The 20,631-nt window shown below is 43.4% G+C and overlaps 2 protein-coding genes across 2 annotated transcripts; both read right to left on the reverse strand.

Moving 5' to 3' along the window:
- Positions 1-6,781: 6,781 nt before the first annotated feature.
- On the reverse strand, positions 6,782-7,744 carry LOC141285062 (olfactory receptor 1E16-like). The gene has a single exon (XM_073818101.1). It carries the CDS (start codon positions 7,742-7,744, stop codon positions 6,782-6,784), a length of 963 nt encoding a protein of 320 aa, XP_073674202.1.
- A 1,028-nt stretch (positions 7,745-8,772) lies between these two features.
- LOC141285388 (olfactory receptor 10A3-like) lies at positions 8,773-9,735 on the reverse strand. The gene has a single exon (XM_073818402.1). The coding sequence runs from the start codon at positions 9,733-9,735 to the stop codon at positions 8,773-8,775; it is 963 nt and encodes a 320-aa protein (XP_073674503.1).
- Between the last annotated feature and the right edge of the window lie 10,896 nt (positions 9,736-20,631).

The raw sequence follows: 20,631 nt of genomic DNA on the forward strand, positions 1-20,631 counted from the left end.
TCCCATCTCTAGCATCTCTTCTAATTCATCCTGAACCACCTTTTTTTGTGTTCCGGTAAACGATATGGCCGACTGCGCACCACGACACCCAGCTCAGTCTCAGTGTGGTGCTGGATGAGATTAGTTCGACCAGGCAGGGGGGAGAACACGTCCCCAAACTCTGCTTGCAACTTGGCGACGTCGGTGAGCTGGGAGGGCAAGAGGCGATCTCCCCCAGACTGGTTTTTAGTGCCTACTGCTGGCCCGAGATCCTTCTCTCCACTCACCACCATTGCCAGCATCACCGGTTCCACCTCACTCCATTTTTTTAGGAGGTTCAGATGGTAGGTCTAACGTGCCCCACCTCTGTCCTTTCAATTCAAGGCAAGGCAAGTTAACACTAATTGAGATCTCCCACTCATCGTGTGACCTCAAAGGGTGCTTGCCACTTGGCGAGTAACTTGGAGATAGAAGTTGGGAGCAATACAAGTATTATTTCCTGGTGCAAAATTACATAGTCTGGTTCCCCGATTGTACAGTCGGCTCTGTCTGTCCTGGGCCCGTAACAAATTCTCCATAGAGAGCCGCCCCAAGGTGTGGAGTTTTGTTCTCAGGTCCAGTACATACTAAGTTTAGTTTTTGCTATTTGAAGGTCCGTCCTCCCAAGCCCCCCTCAGGACACCCAAAACTCCACAGGGCTGACGACCATAGAGAAGCTCGAAGGGGGAAAACCCTGTGGAGGCTTGCAGGACCTCATTTACTGCAAACAAAAGGGGTTCCAGCCATTTGTCCCAATTTTTGGCGTCCCCATGAACGAACTTTCGAATCATGGTTTTCAAAGTGTGATTAAATCGTTCCACCAGATGGAATTCCCACCTGGGAGATTATACGAAAGAGGGCTTCCGCCACACTTTTTGCCAAAATGTTGTGGAGTGCTACTGCCTCTGGGTATCGGGTTGCATAATCCACTAGGACTAATGCAAAGCGATGCCCCTGTGCTGACTGTTCTAATGGCCCAATGAGGTCCATACCAATCCTCTCGAAGGAGACCTGAATGAGCGGAAGAGGGCGCAATGGCGCTTTTGGGGAGGCCTGGGGATTCACTAACTGACATTCACGACAAGCCGCGCACCACCTGTGCACATTCTCGGGCCATTAGACGGTTCAATGTTACTGCCTGTTTCAAATGTCCTGCCATAGGATTACAATGAGCTGACTGGAAAAGCATTTCCAGATGGCTTTTAGGTACCAATAACTGAGTTCTATCCTGTTTTGTCTGAGTGTCTTGGGTCAATCGATACAACCTATCTTTTAAAATTGCAAAATATGGATAAGAAGGAGGTCGTGCAGATTAGAGGGGCTGTCCGTCGATGGATGGCTCCACCTCTCTCGTCTGCACGATCACCTCCCTTCCCTGCTTCTACCAAGAGATATCCCCACATAAATACCCTAATAAGTGACTAAAAGCTAACCAATTGGTTCCCAAAATCAGTGGATGCCTGAGTTGCGGGTTAACTGCAGACTCCACATTATGCTTTTGTCCCCGAAATTGGATGGCTAGAAACGTTAAAGGGTACTTCCCCACATCCCTGTGCACACACATCACCTTAACCATGCAGCTTTTATCCAATACCTCGGGCTGAATTAGGCTTTGATGGATCGAGGTTTGGTTACATCTTGAATCCACCAGAGCCCAATAAGTACCCCCTTTAATACTCACAGGTATTTGATACAGGCCAGCTTGATCGAGAGCAGCCTGCAGGGAATCCAGAACCCTGACCAGTGTCCCCACCTCCATCATTGGACACAATCAATAAAGTGTCCTGGGTCCCCACAATGGCAGCAGGCCTGCCCAAACTTCCCCACAGCCCTAGTGGTGATAAGAGGGTCAAGCAATTTCTGTGGAGAGAGTGGAGAAAGGGGAACAGGTGCGGATTCTGGTGGCTGACCACTTCTCCTTCGGTTTGCTTTCTAGGAGGGAGATTCACTTGTGACCTAGAGAGAGGGATAGGTTTGGAGGTGGAGGAAGGGAGGAGAGAGAGAATGACAGAAGGCAGGGAACCTACGTTCCTGGTCCTCCCTCATGTCCAGCAGTGCCTGATGGTGTTCTTGATGGAGGCCCACGAATGAGTGGATGACCTCCGTAAACGGCAAACTTGACGGAACTGACATGATGGCGGTGGCGTTCCCATTTCCTCTCGGGTTTCGGCACCAGTGTGGTATAGTTTAGAGTAACGCCTGTTTCACACGTACTCTGTCTGCAGTGCGTATGCACTGAGTATTTTTTTTTCGCACCCATGTTAATGGATTAGAGCATTCACACTGCACGCGGTTGCGGTCCGGCAGTGCGTTCCAGGAGCAGTGCGTTTGCGGCAGTGCAACGATCGTTTCCGCACCAGGGCCCATATTCACAAAACATTTTATCTTACCACTAAGAGTTCTCTTAAATAGCAGTAAAAGTTTTTAGCTAAGAATTTTTTCTTAAAACCTATTAACAAAGCTACTGAGACAAACTTTTACTAAGCAGTAGAGAGAAGTCTTAAGATAAGAGTAAGAGCGGGGGTTGACCTCGTTACTATGGATGATGTCAGCATGCATACAGCGACTGGCTGTTCTATGCTAGAGCGCGTGCACATGTGACGTGACTGATGCCAAACTCGTGCTCAGGAGAGATGGACGTGGCTGTGTATCAACGGTAAAAAATGATATAAATACTGTTCAGTTTCTCACAAAAAACGATCGTTTCGTGTCTTAGGACATCAATGTATCGTCACGAGCCGCAGGGTGTAATTTGGATTTGTCTGTGCATGTTTTTGTTTACTTTTAGAGGTTTGGTGCCCATCCAGGTCCATGATAAGGCTGGCAGACAACACCGGTTTTTATTAAAAATCTTTGTTTGTGTTTTTCTGAGGAAACAAAGTCACCTACATCTTGGATGCATTGGGGGTAAGCAGATAAACATCAAATTTTCATTTTTGGGTGAACTATCCCTTTAAGACTTCTCTCTATTCCTTAGTAAAAGTTTGTCTCAGCAGCTTTGTGAATAGGTTTTAAGAGAAAACTCTTAGCTAAAAACTTTTACTGCAATTAAGGAGAACTTTTAGTGGTAAGATGAAATGTTTTGTGGTTACAGGCTCTGATCATGTGTACATAATGTATTGACATTAAACTAGTTTTTAACATGATAATTTTATTATTATACATGTACTTTAATCATATGTTATTAACCTTGAGATAAATGTTGCACTGAATAAATGCATAGATATGGTAGAATGTTCGTTAGAAGAGTCAGAGGGTTTCGATTCTAATCTGCCATAACGTTTTTTCATCCCTTAATAAAATTAAATATGTTCATCAGTGATCCTATATCAGAGACACATTTGTGTGTATTTTGTTTTGATTTTTAACCGTAATGAGTGATAAGCGAGGGATTGAAGTGCTCGCGTTTGAACACTGAGCACGAGCCGCATTGAGAAGTTCCGTCGCTAATTAACATCGCAACGAACATTAAGCATGATTTCAGAAAAAAAATACAGATTCCAGCGTCAGCACCTTATTTGAAAGGAATGTTTCATCAGCATTAGGTACATCCGTGCTGCGAGAAGTCATTCATCCCACCCGTGAATTACGCCTATGAAAATAAGTAATGTGAAACACTAACAAAAGCAATTATAAGAAATATTTTTATTACAGCAGTCTTCAACAGTAAAACCAACACAACAGTAAATGTACAGTTTCACAAACTTTTTTGCAAAAGTTTTTGTCCTTTCCAATACTGGTCACGATGAATTTTTGCCATCTGACTATTTCTATGGTCACGCATTGATGTATTATAGAGATGTTTGTACAGGCGTACCTGTTCAGCCAAAACAGCTTTAAATTTTTTTGTGAGCAATGGGGTGACACGCGAACAGTTCACTCGAGAAGCCGTGCACACCGCCATGCGAAATGGGTGATTTCACAAACCCAAGCGACCTTGCGAACGCGTCAGTCTTTACGTTGCACAGATTTAGGAGCTAGTTTTAGCATTAGACGCTTTGTGAAACACTCTTAGAGCAAAAACTTATGAGTCCTAAATTTAGGACCGACACGCCCATTATTTTTAAGATTTTCTCCTAAATCGGCAAGTTATGAGCTACTTTTAGCCTTTGTAACAATGGACTGGAGGACTGGAGACTGACGTGTGGATCCATATGCAAAGCTTTATTAAGTTGAAGTCAAGACAGGCAGGGGTCGGACACCAGCAAACAGGAACAACAAGGGAAATACGAAAGAGTAATCCAATAAACAGACGTGAAGGTCAGGGCGGGCGACAAGATTAAAAAAACAAGAAAACAGTCCAGGGTCGAAAAACACAAAATACAGGAACTAGGAAGGTTTAAACACTAAACAACGATCAGTACAGACAGAGGGGGAAGGGAAGGCTTTATACCAAACACTAGGGGTCACATGACAGAAACAACCAATGGGGAACACAGACAAGGGTGAAGGATGGTGGGTTGAGACAACACATAACATAAAGGGTAAACACTTGAGTGCCCTCTAGTGGGGCTGCCTGGCACTCCAGCTGGTGATTGTGACAGCCTTAAGATGTTTTGTGAATACGGGCCCAAGTCTATTTTTTGCTGTACTGCATGCACTGAATTAAAGTAAAAGCGCATTGTTCGCTGTAAAAATGAACATGGATTGACACGGAAATGTGGTGATCACACCATAAATGCATATAAATAAAGTCTACTATGTTTTACAGTCAACACGTGGTGTAAAGAAGGAAGAGGCAGGTTGGCATTATAGAGACTCAAGCTTTATTCAAACGCCTTCCAAACTATTCACTTTTTTCTCAACATAAAGTTCTCAAAGTGGCTTCTCTCTCAGCGTGACGAGGCACCCGAAGTCTCTCTCGCTGGTCTCTCTCTTTCTTTCATGATCCATTGTTCTCCTTTTAAACCAGTCTCTCCAAGCCAATTACTGCAATCAGACAGTGTTACTAATTTGAAGATGCAGATGTATTTCCTGGTTTTGCTGTTGATGTTGTCATTGCCTGCCTAAGTGTTTAAACATTTACTGTTTGTCAAGACTGAAGACTGGCATCTCCCGCAATTTGACATGTTGTTTGGAGTTTGTCCTGTCTCATTAATGCATGATTTTTGTGTTCATTTTGTATTGCAAAACAATATTTTGTTGCTATTGAGGTGGGATACAGGTAAGTAAGGTCAGGGTCAGGTTTAGTAATATGGGTAGGTTTAAATTAATTACAGATCTAATTGCGCGCAGGTATTTTTAAAAATATAAGTACAACGTAAAAACATATATGTACACAACAAGTGTATTGCATCAAATTATTAACAAATTGCTGCATAGTGATCCATAGCCATTACTACCAAAACATTTTAACAAACACCACAATGCATGAAAAACATCTGAACAAAACAACCCAAGAATGAAATTGTTCCAGCTTTAAACCAGTACCTGCGTATTATCTTCAGTAATGTTGCAGTGCTGAATAGAACATCACACATAACTAGATTTATAATGAAATATACAGGTCTCTGAAGGCTCTTAGCCTTATATGTAAAAATACAGCATTTCCCACCAACGTAAACACATAAACAAAAAACAGAAGTGCTGATACGAGGCCATAGTAATGAGGCTAAAGTCGAGAAAAAGCCGACTATCACAAACTCCTTTAAAGAACTTATGTTTCCCACTGACATGATGAATATCAGTCTGCTCTTTTTATCTTCTTTTTGCAGCACAAAAATTTACAGCTTGAACAAAAACAGAAAAAGTCTCTTGATTTTATAACGCACTTGTCACACAGTATACCAATAGCATTACAGGATACTGTTACATACAGTACATTCTGCTCCTTACATTGAGATGTGCTGATCTCAGTTTGTTAAATCTGACATTTTAATTATGAAGACAATGGCTTGAAAAACAGATGATGCAGCTCCTCCAGGAACAGTGACAATTACCATGAAGTTCCTAATCTGTAAAATGTCACTCTTAATCAAGAAATCGAAAAAATTAGATGATTCAATGCCCTTCCTGATTTTCCTGCTATATATTTTTTTTTTTTATCAACCGATGCTGACAGTTATGGCTCTTTGATGAACATTACTGTAGCAAATCCAGCAGTTACTGTTAATGTGAATGAGAATGTCAAATTTGCTACATCTCTTAAAGAAATGGTTTACCCAAGAACTATAATTCTGTCCTTATGTGCCCACCTTCATGTCAATCTAAATCCACCCGTCAAGCTCTAAAGAAGGACCAAACACACCATAAAGTAACTATAAGAGCCATACATCTTGTGCTCTGCAGCTACAAAAATAACAGCACACATACAATTTGATACATTACATCAAAATAATGACTTTATTTTAATATTTGGAAAAGGTCAAGAAGGTCAGCACCTCTGAGGCCGGACCATATCTTTTATGCATTTAATATAAGCTACATCTAATATGAATTTAATTTAATAAGGCAGCAGATGTGTGATGTATTGAATAACAATGTGAAAAATATTCTCTTTCCTGGTTTTGCTGTTGATGTTGTCATTGCCTGCCTAAGTGTGGGAGCTGGATTGAGAACAACAGTGAATCCAACTTCATCTATGAGAATATAACTTTATCGTGAGACTTCCACATGCGTTCAAAAAAAAGTATTTGTCTGGTGTGCATTTAGAACTTTTAATCAGTATTCAGAAAATGTTCATTTGCAGTGTACAAATAATATATATGTTCAGCATAAGCCATTTTTCTGCAACATTGTGGTCTTACTGATTAAATATAGCAGATCAAAGCAAATGTAAAGAAATGCCAATTTTCCTCTTCTGAAACTGACTTCTTAAAATCTTTTTTACCTCATCTGTTCTTAAACAATAAATGAGGGGGTTGATCATGGGTGGCAAGAGGCTATACATCATAACAATAACTAATCGCAAATCAGTGCTGAACTTTATACCAATGTTGCCAGACAAATAAATAAAACACCTGGGTAGGAAAAAGAGAGCAATTATGATAAGCTGAGGACTGCAGGTGGAGAAAGTCTTCATCCTTCCTCGAGTGCTTGAAATTCGCATAACTGCCACAAAGATGGAGCAGTAAGAGAAAACAATAACAGCAAGAGATCCAAGCAGTACTACAAGAGCATTGATGAGGGCTGGAATACTATACAGTGATCTGTCAGTGCAGGCCAGTGTTGTGATGGAAACATGATCACAGTAACAGTGTATAATGGTGTTTTCTGCACAGTAAGGGAGAGGATAAGCTCGGATGGCCATCATTAAAGGACCTAATAGACCCAAAATCCAACAGCCCAGAATCAGTTTGAGTACATTTTGGTTTGTCATAAGACTATGATATTGAAGCGGGTAACAAATTGCTGCATAGCGATCGACAGCCATTACAGCCAGAACATAAGAACCAACACCGCCTAAATAATGCACAAAGAACATCTGAATAAAACAACCCAAGAATGAAATGGTTCCATCTTGAAACCAGTACCTGCTGATTATCTTTGGTAATGTTGTAGTGCTAAATAGTACATCACACAAGACTAGATTTATAATGCAATAATAAACAGGTTTCTGAAGGCTCTTAGTCATTACAAACAAAATAAAAAATGTAGCATTTCCAGCCAATGTACAAACATAAACAAAAAACAGAAGTGCTGATATGAGCCCATAGTAATGAGGCTGAAGTCCAGGAAAGCCAACTATGACAAAATCCTTTACAAAGGTGATGTTTTTCACTGACATGATGAATAATAGTCCTTAGAGAAATGTTTTATGTGTCTGCTTGAAAAAGTATTTAATATCAGTACAATAATTACAACTTCACAAAAAAAATGCACTTAAAAACAGTATTTTGAATTTATAATGCCACATAAAATACTAATAAAATTGTCTATTCTTATATAATAATAGCTAGATAGTTGAACAAATAATAATAAAGAAAGAAGAGAAACAACCTGCCACTCTTGTTCCACAAGCTACTGTTAAAGTTCATTCTGCTCCTTACACTGAGATGTGCTGGACTCAGATTGTTTATATCTGACATGTAAATTATGAAGACCATGGTCTGATATACAGATGACACAGTTCCTCTAGGGGTAGTAACAGAAGGAACAACTAGTTTTGTCATTATTTACTCACCCTCATGATATTCCAAACCCATGCTATAACTTTTAACAAGGAACTCAAAGGAATATTCTTTAATCATTTTAACATGTTTTTACCTCCACAAAGTTTACTATGACTGGAAACACAAAGGCCCATACATCTACAAAAATATCAGCATATAGGTTCAAAATGATAGCAGTCTAATTTTGTAGTGTGCGAATTACACTTAAACACAGAGGTCATCTTGAATCATAATGATTTGACATTCACATTTTTAATCTTTATGTTTGTATAACATTGCGTACTGAATGTATACGGATTTATATGATGTACAGTATATGATTGATTGAAGTATATTTAAGCAGCAGAGTGCAAAAAATCCTTTTCTGAGTGCCAACATTAGGCCTACCTACTGCATATCATTATACAACTACCATATTGTTTACAACATATTATTAGCACCGTAAATAATGTTACAGCAGAAGGGGCAAAATATCTTAATTTCCAGAAGATAAAATTCCATTTTCAGGAGTCCTATGTTAGTGTTCTTGGAATTCAGTCTAGTCAATCAGGAATATGGTGTATGTTTTGTTATGTAGAGATATCTAGAGCTGTGGACCTTATGACAACAGCAACAGTCTGGCCACCTCATTAAATAAAGCACATCAAACCAACCGTAAAGGAATACCAATTTGTTTCTTTTGAAATTGTCTTCTTAGCAACTTTTTGACCTCTTCTGTTCTCAAACAGTAAATAAGGGGGTTGATCATGGGCGGCAACAGGCTATACATCATAATAATGACTAATCGCAAATCAGTGCTGAATTTTATACCAATGTTGCCAGACAAATAATTAAATAACCTGGGTAGGAAAAAGAGAGCAATTATGATGAGCTGAGGACTGCAGGTGGAGAAAGTCTTCATCCTTCCTTGAGAACCTGAAATCTGCATAACTGCTAGAAAGATGGAGCAGTAAGAGAATATAATAACAGCAAAGGGCACCAACAGTATTACAAAGGCATAGATGAGAGCTGGAATACTATACAGTGATCTGTCAGTGCATGCCAGTGTTGTAATGGAAACATGATCACAGTAACAGTGTATTATGGTGTTTTCTGCACAGTAAGGGAGAGGATAAGCTCGAATGACCATTGCCACCGGGCCTAACAAACCTAAAATCCAAGAGCCAAAGAACAGAATGAGTACATTTTGGTTTGTCATGATGCTATGATATTGAAGCGGGTAGCAAATAGCTGCATAACGATCTATGGCAATTACTGCTAGAACAACTGAACAGACACTGCCAAAATAATGCACAAAGAACATCTGAACAAAACAACCCAAGAATGAAATGGTTCCATCTTGAAACCAGTACCTGCTGATTATCTTCGGTAATGTTGTAGTGCTAAATAGTACATCGCACACAACAAGATTTATAATGAAATAATATACAGGTTTCTGAAGGGTCTTAGTTGTTACAAACAATGTAAAAAATACAGCATTTCCCACCAATGTAAACACATAAACAAAAAACAAAAGTGCTGATACGAGGCCGTAGTAATAAGTCTGAAGTCCAGGAAAGCCGACTATAACAAAATCCTTTATAAAGCTGTCGTTTCCCACTGGCATGATGAATATCAGTCCTTCGATATGAGTCTTTTTTTCTGTATGTAGAAAATATTGCATTTAATATTATAGTATATACTATAACTATAATAATAGCAATAACTGGATAGTGAAAAAAATTATAATGAAGAATAAAGAGAAGCAAACCTGCCACACTTGTTTCACAGGCTACTGTTAAAGTACATTCTGTCCCTTTACAATGAGATGTGCTGGTCATGTGTCTGTTTATATCTGACATGTAAATTATGAAGACAATGGCCTGAAACATAGATGAGGCAGATTCTCAAGGGACAGTGACAAAATTACCATGTAGTTCTTAACTTCTAAATCATTACATTATAACAACAAAAAGTATATCAAATGTAATCATACACACAATAATAAAAACATAAAAAAATAAGGGGTGCAAATTATATTCCACTTCTAATATTTTTTCACAAAATAAAATAAAACAAAACATATATTTTTGGTCTTTGATTCTGATGGCTGAGAGGTATTTCCAGCCATGCAATATTCAACCATTACTGGCAAGGGAATCATTTTACTGTTTGTATTAACCCTCTTGCAGCATTTCTGATAGTGAGCGTCATGGCTTAGGACCAATCCCAATAATACTTTTGTTGTGTCACATTTAGCACCTACTTGTAATTTGCTTCAACGTTTTTGTACATGTGAGCTCCAGAGCATCAGCAGGCATTCAGGGTTGTTGAACCCGCTGAGAACAGCCTTAAGGGCTGTTCACACAGAATGCATTTTTCATGCATTTTCTATGAAAACATGGGTGTGTATGACCAATGTGCTCGCATCTTGTGATTATATAATTAGTGCACATGACGAGGACAGGAACAAGAAGGACCAAATATAGGCAACAGAGGGAAAAACCAACACAGACAGTCCAAGGGGTGTTACATTACTCTCCCCTCCCAGAAGAGGGAATGCGCCGTAGACAAGGAATGATGGATGAAGGGGACTAGGAAGCAAATAAGGGATGGAAACAGAAATTATATGAAGGATGAGACTTCAGCGGAGGACGGAGTCCCAGGAGGAGGACGATCAGTGGATTCCAGGGTGGCTCAGATGGAGGGAAGATTCACTTTCTGCAATGGCTCTGTCTCTACCGGCTCTGGCTCTCTGTCCGCGGTGGGCTCGTGCTCTGGCTTCACGAGTCGGGGGGATGGTGGGCTGGGCTCTGGGTCTTGAATGGATCTGGCGTTGAAGAAATGGGATCTGCTGAGGAGCCAAGTAAGGTTAATGTAATCGGGGCACCCGGACCCGGCCAGGGGCATTCGTTTGACGACTCTCTCATCGAGACCACACCAGAAACAATCCACAAGAGACCACTGGTCAAGGGTGGCCTGCTGAGAGCATAGGAGGAACTCACCAATGTACTTAGGGGGACAGCCGTCTTAAAAAATTATAAGAAAACAGCAAAGAAAATACCAAAAGAAAAAAAACATTGAGGGAAAAATATCCTTCTGTCATGGATGTGTGTAAATGAAATGCACGAAGATGAGAATTCAAGGACAGTTCTTTTAATAAATCCAAAACAAGTAATCCAGACAAGTAGGTAGGTGAACACACATCAAACAACCTTGAGATCGGACAACGAATACAAGACACAAACCAACTTATAAAGACAAGCTAATGACACTAAGACAGGTGAAGGTGATTGGTAATTAAGGTGCGTTCACGCCATATTGGAATTCCTGTAATTACGAGATTCCAACTTGTAAAAAGTGTTCACGTCTTCATAGAACTTGCAATTACAACTTGTGAACTGGAAGTCTTCTGAGAGTTATGACTTGTACCACATGCCTGCTGTACCACCTGACCAACATAGGCTCTGTTTAGGCATTAATAGTGTTGCCATGAAAAAGCATATTTCCGAGTCTGAGGATGTAAACAGCTCCGAGTAGAATGTCACATGTTGTCATCTCGAAATTACAGTAATTACGAAATGGCGTGAATACAGCATAAGTGCACATGACGAGGACAGGAACAGGAGGGACCAAATATGGGTAACAGAGGGAAAAACCAAGAAAACAGAGGGAAAAACACCTTCCGAAGGGAGCTGCGACTCTGCTGCACCGGAAGGGAGAGTCCCCCTTGCGAGGTGCGTCGGATGGAGGGCCCCCACGCTACCGAAGGGAGCCGCGACTCTGCTGCACCGGGAGGGAGAGTCTGTCCGCTGCAGAGTACGCAGCGTAACTCGTGTGACAGACGGAAGGCCCCACACTGCGACCGAAGGGAGCCGCGGCCCTGCTGCACCGGGAGGGGGAGCCCATTCCGATGCTGAATATGTAAAAATAAAGCGATTGATGGAGGGACCCTTGCTGCTTCCGAAGGGAGCTGCGGCTCTGCTGCGCCCGAAGGAAGAGTCCCCCTTGCGAGGCGAGGGTTGGTGTGTCGGCTGGAGGGCTCCTACTGCAACCGAAGGGGGCCGCGACTCTGCTGCACCGGGAGGGAGAGCCCGTCCCCCGTCGAGTACGCAGCGTAACTCGTGTGACAGACGGAGGGCTCACACTGCGACCAAAGGGAGCTGCGGCCCTGCTGCACCGGAAGGGAGAGCCCCGTCCGACGCTGGATAGGCAATAAAATAGGCGATTGATGAAGGGACTCTCACTGCGTCCGAAGGGAGCTGCGGCTCTGCTGCACCGGAAGGGAGAGTCCCCCTTGAGGGCAGCGTCGGATGGAGGGCTCCCACTGCCACGAAGGGAGCCGCGACTCTGCTGCACCGGTAGGGAGAGCCCACCCGCTGTCGAGTATGCAGCGTAACTCAAATGACAGATGGAGGGCTCATGCTGCGACCGAAGGGAGCCGCGGCTCTGCTGCACCGGAAGGGAGAACCCAGTCCGATGCTGAATAGGCGATAAAGATAAGGCGATTGATGGAGGGACCCTCTTCCGAAGGGAGCTGCGGCTCTGCTGCACTGGAAGAGAGAGTCCCCCTTGCGAGGCACGTTGGATGGAGGGCTCCCACTGCAACCGAAGGGAGCCGCGACTCTGCTGCACCGGCAGGGAGAGCCCATCCGCCGTCGAGTACGCAGCGTAACCCGAATGACAGACGGAGGGCTCACGCCGTGACCGAAGGGAGCCGCGGCCCTGCTGCACCGGAAGGGAGAGCCCCGTCCGATGCTGGATAGGCAATAAAATAGGCGATTGATGGAGGGACTCTCACTTCTTCCGAAGGGAGCTGCGGCTCTGCTGCACCAGAAGGGAGAGTCCCCCTTGCGAGGCAACGAGCGTCGGATGGAGGGTTCCCACTGCGACCGAAGGGAGCCACGACTCTGCTGCACCGGGAGGGAGAGCCCATCTGCTGATGAGTACGCAGCGTAACTCGAATTTTTTTTTACATAAAACGGGGTGGTTAGAGTCGACAACAAATTGAGGATACAGTGCAGATTTAGCTTGCGCGTCCCCAAATTGAAAGTATTAAAAAGGGGTGTGATAAGGTTAAATTAGAGAAAGGAGGTTAAATGTCAATGTAGTAGGCTTTTGTTATGATACGTGCTGGACTGACGAGACGAGAGACGAGGTAAACACTAAACATTAATATTTAATATAATCTTCAGATAAGCAGGCTGGAACACTCAGGAACAGGCAAGAGAATCCACACACAATTACAACATTTAACGACCGACAGAGAACTCAAGAAACAAACAGACTTTTAAAGGGTGACTAATTACAGAGACAGGTGCCGGGAATCACACAAATGATGGGCTAAACCAAATGACACAGATCAACAGGGGGAGACAACAGGCGAAACCAAAGACAAAAACAGACAGAACTGTGACATCACGCCCCCCTCCGAATAGGCGCGTCCTCGCGCCGTAGAAAAAGAAAAACAAAACAGAAAAGAGGGGTGAAAAAAAACAGAAAATGTCCATGGCGGCTTCGGCGGAGGACGCCACCCCAGGAGGGGGACCAAAACAAAAGTCCAGGTGACAGACAATACAGTCCAGAGGGGCGACGACGGAGGGAGGAGCCAGGGAGGACATGGGTGGGGCTTAAGGCAGGAGGAACCGACCCAGACCGCAGCCATGATGACGGCTCACTGTGGAGCCGACGGAGGGAGGAACCATGGTGGAAGAAGGCGTGCAGACTCCATGGGGCCGACCGACAGAGGCGGAGCAGATGGGGAAGGAGCCCGAGGCGAAGACGGAGAGCCGATGATCCGGGGTGACGCCGAGGATCCGGAGGGCCAAGGTGGAACAGGCTCTGGCGCCCGAGGCGGAGGCGGAGTCCCGGAGATCCGCGGCGGAGCCGGAGCGACAGAGGATGGAGGCTGTGCCCGCAGGAAGGAGGAGTCCCAAGGAGCCGGAGGGACGGCGCGACGAGGCACAGCCGGAGGAGCAGAGTCCTGAGGAGCCAATGGGGTGACGACTGACCAGGGCGGAGCCGGAAAGACGATGGAGCCCGGTGGAGCTGGTGGATCGACGGGCGACGGTGAAGAGGAGGGCGTCGAGAGCCGTGGTGGAACCGCGGGGTCGAAGGGCCGAGGCGGAGTCCAGGACTCGGAGGCTGGAGGCGGAGCTGAGGGATCCTCCAGCCGAGACGCCGATGGAAGCTGGCAGTCCCGCGGCGAGCCCACTGCACAGGTGGTGGGCTGAGGGTGAGCTGAGGGGCTGTCAGGGGACAGCGGCGGCCAGACAAACATGGCATCAGATGACAGAGGGTGGGTGGGTGGGAATTCCGGGCAGACAGGACAGACGGATATTTCCATATCAAAGTCAATTAAGTTACCAGAGTTATCTTCGATGAGATCCGAAAAAAAATCTATTAAGTCCCCAGAATTAGGTCCAAGCTCACCCTCAGCGGTGGTGCAGTGGGCAGGGCTCTCTATCGCCCTCTCTTGCTCCACGTGACAATCCACCGTCACAATGTTGATGCCGGCTCTCGCACCTGGTCAGATGGGTCAGGCTCTGTCGCTCTCGGCTCTGGCACTCCATCTGCGGTGGGCTCGGGCTGTAACTCCGCTTGTCGGGGTGATGGTTGGCTGGGTTCTGGGTCTGGAGTGGGGCTGACGTCCTCCTTGACGATGTCAACAGTCCAGGATGATTGGCAGGACGCCAGCACCCACTCGATGAAATCCGGCAGGCTCTCTTGAGGACCCTCCCCGGATAGCAGCGCCTTGGTGGCAGAGTTCAGTCCTAGGCGAAAATGGACGCATAGGCTGCTATCCGGGAAGTGTGACTGGTTAGCCAGGAAGAGAAACTCACGTGTGTGGTCCTCAAGAGAGCGTTCCCCCTGCCTCAGGAGGATCAGGAGAACTGTGGGGTCCATGAGGAAAAATCAAAGCCAAAAAACAAAACACTGAGGCTAACAAAACGAAAAAATAAACGTAGGGGAAGGTGCCGGAAAAAAATGTTTCGGTCGGTCGTTCTGTTATGATACGTGCTGGACTGACGAGACGAGAGACGAGGTAAACACTAAACATTAATATTTAATATAATCTTCAGATAAGCAGGCTGGAACACTCAGGAACAGGCAAGAGAATCCACACACAATTACAACATTTAACGACCGACAGAGAACTCAAGAAACAAACAGACTTTTAAAGGGTGACTAATTACAGAGACAGGTGCCGGGAATCACACAAACGATGGGCTAAACCAAATGACACAGATCAACAGGGGGAGACAACAGGCGAAACCAAAGACAAAAACAGACAGAACTGTGACACCTTTCCTTCTTGGTTTGTCTTTGTTTAATCAAATGAGCGATAGTTTCGTTATCCAGAATGGGTAAATCTGATGCCGTTGAATTTAGACGTAATTGCGGTTTCTGAAAATCTCCAAGCCAAAGAAATTGCTTGGAGGATAAAGTCGAGTGACGTGTCAAGGAGCGGTTTTAAGGGATGAGTTATGGGAATATGAGTTGCGAATAGTGAGGTACTGGGTTTGGCGATTGGCCCGCCTCCAGAGCCAGTGCTCTGAATTTTTGCAAGAATCTGGAACTTGATGATATTAGGCCCAGGGGGTGGTTCCAGAGCGACAGCATTCAGTGGAGTAAGTAGTGGGACTGCTGTGAATAAAGTGTACCGAGGTTTAGATTGAAAAGAAGGATGAGAATGAAGATAGGGCGGTGCCATAACAGTTTGCGGAGGCAGCCTCGCGCATGGATTAGCCCCTGGTTACTGATAGGGAAAAGGAGTAGCAGGAGGGTAAGAGTAAGAGGTCTTGAGCGGCCAGCGGAGGCAGCCTGACTCTAGCATCTGCTGCTGGAGATAAAAGGAAAGGCATGGGAAAGATAGGAGGAAAGCCATGATAGCGTGCAGTGTGAGGAGTGGCCGAGTCTGGGACGCGGCCTAGGCTTGCTGATGGCCTGCTGCATCTTGATGCTTAAGAGCCAGAACTTGACCTGGAGAAAGACAACATTATTTTGAATGAAGTAGAAAGCTGTGAGGGAGAGGAGCATGGGCCGCAATTGTCAGGGAGGTAGCCTCATACTTAAATAGGGCTAGTGTCTGCTATGGGAGCTGGATGCCACTGAAAAGAAAGAGGTTATTAGTAACAGGAGGAAAAGCCTGAGATGTGTGGGCCTCAGTTGCAAACAGAGACAGCCTCATGCCTCCTTCAATGGGAAGCGAGTACGGTTTGCGACATCTTGAAGAACTTGTGTAGCCTGCACAGCAAGTGAAGGCGGCCTCGCACTAGCGTCTGCTATGGGAGCTGTAAGCCGCTGAAAAGGAAAAGGATTAGAAGTAACGGGAGGAAAAGACTGAGATGTTAAGGCTTGTTGCAAGCGGAAGCAACTTCGCTTTTGTTTCGGCTGCTGTAGCTGTAGGTCACTGAAGCTTGAGATATGCGGAAGAAAATGCTGGAGAGTCTGTTCAGCCTGCATAGCTTGCACAGCTGGCGGAGGCAGCCTTATGCTTGTTTTTGCTGTTTTAGCTTTGGGTCACGGGAAAGGGGAGTGGTTTGTGGTGCTATGATACATACTGATGTTTTACTTCTACAAAGAGCAAACATTTCTTCTAAAACTTTGTCGGCTTTGGGTCATCATAGATACTATGTCTATTAATTCTGAACATGGGTGCTTATAATCAAGTACATTATTTATTTATTTACCGTTCTGTCTATTTGTGTGTCACAGATTGGCCAGGCTCTAACACCAGCCACACCCAACGATCACAATCACCCGAATTCTGATGAGTATCACCTGCACCTAATCATCTGCCAACCTATTTATACACACAGCGCACTTCAGTCATCGTCCAGGCACGTTTACTCTACATGGACTCATTGTGTCTCTCGCCTAAGAAGTCACAAATATTACTTACCTTGAAGTACTGACCTGTCTCTTTTGTATTCCAGTCTTGTCATCCCCGTGTCTCCTGTCCAGTCTGCGGTGTGTGTTCGTCTGGTCTTCGTTGCAAGCCCCGTTCCTGCAAAACAGAACTAAGTTTAGTCATCTGCTGGTCATTGAAGTCTTCTCAAGCCTCATCTACGATACTTACCTCTCCGGATTCATTTCCATCTCCACACTCCGCTCTGCTGTCATTTAAATAAACATACTGACCTGTACTTACCTGTCTTGTGTGTCTGTGTGCTAACATTGTGCTGGCTGTGCATTATGACTCATCACTTTTTTTATTATTTTATTTTTTTTATTATTATTATTATTGAAATATTGTGTTTTGTACGAGCTCTCCTTCGCATTATTAACGTGACAGTGTGAATGTACGTTGAATAATACGCCCAGGAATAAACATGACAAAATCATAATAAAATTTGTTAAGCTTATTTCTTAAATTTATGCATCGACAGGAGAAGTATAATTTATTCTTTGGAAAAATGTGCATTTGGATATAAATGCTGTAATAATTTAACGGAGTAAATTGAGAAAACACGCTTAAATTGACCAGAGTTTGAAAACAGAAACCAGCTGGCGCTATTGAGCATATTATTTTGTCAGCGGTCAGCAGCCTGAATGACCATATATATTACGAACAAGTAAAATGTTCCTTTGTTGATTATAACAACACCTTGAAAAAAACAGAAAAAGGTAAGAAGCATTATTTTAAATGAGGGCATACGACAGGAGCAGACCTGTAGCGGAACAAACTTTACCCTGAGATTGTGTGTGTGTGAAAAAATCTAAATACCGGTAGGTTGCTAGTTGAACTCAACAAAAATATTAATGGTTGCCTTGATGCGCCTTAGTTGTTAGTTTGTCACTTCAAATTGTTAATTTAAGAACACAGTTGAACTTTTTTCTATAATCTTTATCTTATTTATCTCGGAGTACAATGTGTAATTTAAAAACCCAGTGTTAGGGAAGCAGACTGACAAACAGGTGAGTGATATAACTGGTAAAGTTTTATTTGTATAAAGCAGAGCAGATGCAGAAGATGGCGTGCAGGACCGGGTAAGTATAACTGTCCAGATAGTAGATGATGGTGAGGATGGCGATGAATGGTTAACGTGGTTTTTCTTCCCGTTTGCAGGAACGATCGTCGGAGGATGTCGGAGAGGCAGACTGGGTGCTGGCTTACGGCACACACACACGCTGGATGCAGAGGTTGACTGACGAGACAGACTGACTGGAATGCAAGGCAAGACAGGTAAGTAACAACAGGAAAGTATTGTAGATCACCTCTAGAATCCGATGAGGAGAGTAGAGTGAGTCCGCTTTCGCAGCAATGAGCCCGGACAATGGTGACTGTGTGCGTGTGCCTTATGAAGGTGTCGTGATTGATGAAGTGCAGGTGCTGGTGATTAGAATTCAGGTGAGAGTGATCGTTGGGTGAGTGAGGTGGAAGAACCTGGACAATCCGTGACACCCAGCTACAATGCTACTGAAACATCACACACAGAAAAGTTTAGTAATTTCATTTGTGTTCTGGTTACGAAATGACATGAACATAAATTATGCATCGCATTGTTTATCGGCTTTTAGCAACAACTGACCTGCCTTTAGCGACTTACCCAGTGGTGTAGTAATGCCTGGAGAAGTGGCCATACGCTTCATTTATGAATTTCGTTTTTAACTTTCTATTTGAACGCATTACTGGATCCTTGGACTAAAATGTTTACAGGGTTTAAGAAATTTTGATCGTAAGGTAAGGTGTTGTAAGGTGTTGTTTTCGTAGTGATTCAAATGACTAGGGAGCGGGCGTAGGCGCAATCATCAAATACATTTCAAAGCAAGCCGGCGCCACGGTCCTGACTGCATTATCACTGTCTTTAGCGAATATTTACATTTATTCACATATGACTGGATGTGGTAGACTGTCATGATTTTGGCTAATGCGGGATACTAACATTACTGAATAATGCACATCAAAAGGGGTTTTAAATAGTGGGTATACACTGTATACCTGTGTATATCGTCCACTAAACCACTGGACTTACCTAAAAATAATTAACGACACGGCCCATCTCGCGCTAGCGACTGCTACGAGAGCTGGTGGTCTGACTTCATGCAGCGTTGCGGCCGGAAAAGGCAGAATAGTTGAGCCAAAGCGGGAAGCTAGTCGGGTTTGCTGTCTATTAATGTTACGTTGTAGTTTAGGTACATGGATAAACACAAACCACATTAATACATTCATAAATAACACCGGTATTTAAAGTGAATTGTTATAATGTGCAACCATTAAACTAAATAAATTGTCTATAGGCTATTTTAAATTGTTTTCAGAACAAAACAAGAATGAAGAATATAAGTTGCTAAACAAGCAAAAAAAGAAATTGGGTAAAAGCTAAACTAAAAGCAAAGGCACTGTTCTGACGCAGTCTACCTCTCTCATTCGGGATCAATCCAATTAAATGTGTCCATATTCGTGATGTATTTGAATGCCAAATTATTATGTAAACCAGGATTTGTACTTTACGTGCTTATGAAACATCCTCCTCACATGAGTTATGTGTTTGGCCCGAGCTCAGGCTGAATGGCACGGATTGTACTACGCAGTACGCACTATTTAATTTTACCAGTGTTTCTATATTTGATTGACTGTGTTTTATTCTTATAATTGACATACTGCAACTTTTGCAATGCTGTGTGTGCATGACGCGCCGGTGTCATGAGAAATCCAGTCCCCACCCGGAATCGGGTCTCCATTAGGACCCAGAGTGATCTTATTGGTTCAATTGACTACTAATGGGTATTATTTTTAGCGCCTGATTACAATTCCTGCAAAATCACTTTATATTTAATATAGTTAGAAATGCGTTATAATGACCATTAATGTGTTTTAAATTGCATATTAGGATCATGTTTTTAAAACATAATAGAACAGCACTGAACACTAATAGTGAATTATTCTCGTTTTCTGAGTATACATTGACAATTAAAACAAACCATTAATTTATTTATTCCTGCATTATTTATCAGACGTTATAGTGCTATATTTAAATACGTTTTTTTCCATAAAGAAATTGTGGTTAATTACAAATTTACACGTTATTAATTTTTTTTTTAATAGTATAATTACATAATTGTAGATGTATAATATGTATGTTGGTTTTTATAAAAATATAAAACATTTTTGATCAGGCATTACCGTCGGGATCCTAAAGGAGACCCGATTCTGGGGCGGACTCGATTTCTCACTACACCGGCGCAATCGAATAGTGGAACAACTCCGTCATTTTTGGTCATACAGTGTAACGCTGCGGAGAAGAGGCAAGATGAGGTGAGGATCTACGTGCAGGAGTTTATTGAAAATCCAAGAAAACAACAAATAATCCAAAATGGGTGAAACATGGAAACCAGACACGAACAGAGAGCAACCATTACATCTAACAACCAACGAAGCACAGAGAAAACACAAGGACTATTTATACACAGGGCAGAGGTAATGATCTAATTGGTAACCGTGGTAACTAACGTGGGGTGGGTGTGGTCAAATGAGTGTCCATGGGGATAAACAAGGGAGCAGAGTGGCAGGGAGACA

The sequence above is a fragment of the Garra rufa genome, chromosome 14, assembly GCF_049309525.1.
Source record: "Garra rufa chromosome 14, GarRuf1.0, whole genome shotgun sequence".
Taxonomy (NCBI): domain Eukaryota; kingdom Metazoa; phylum Chordata; class Actinopteri; order Cypriniformes; family Cyprinidae; genus Garra; species Garra rufa.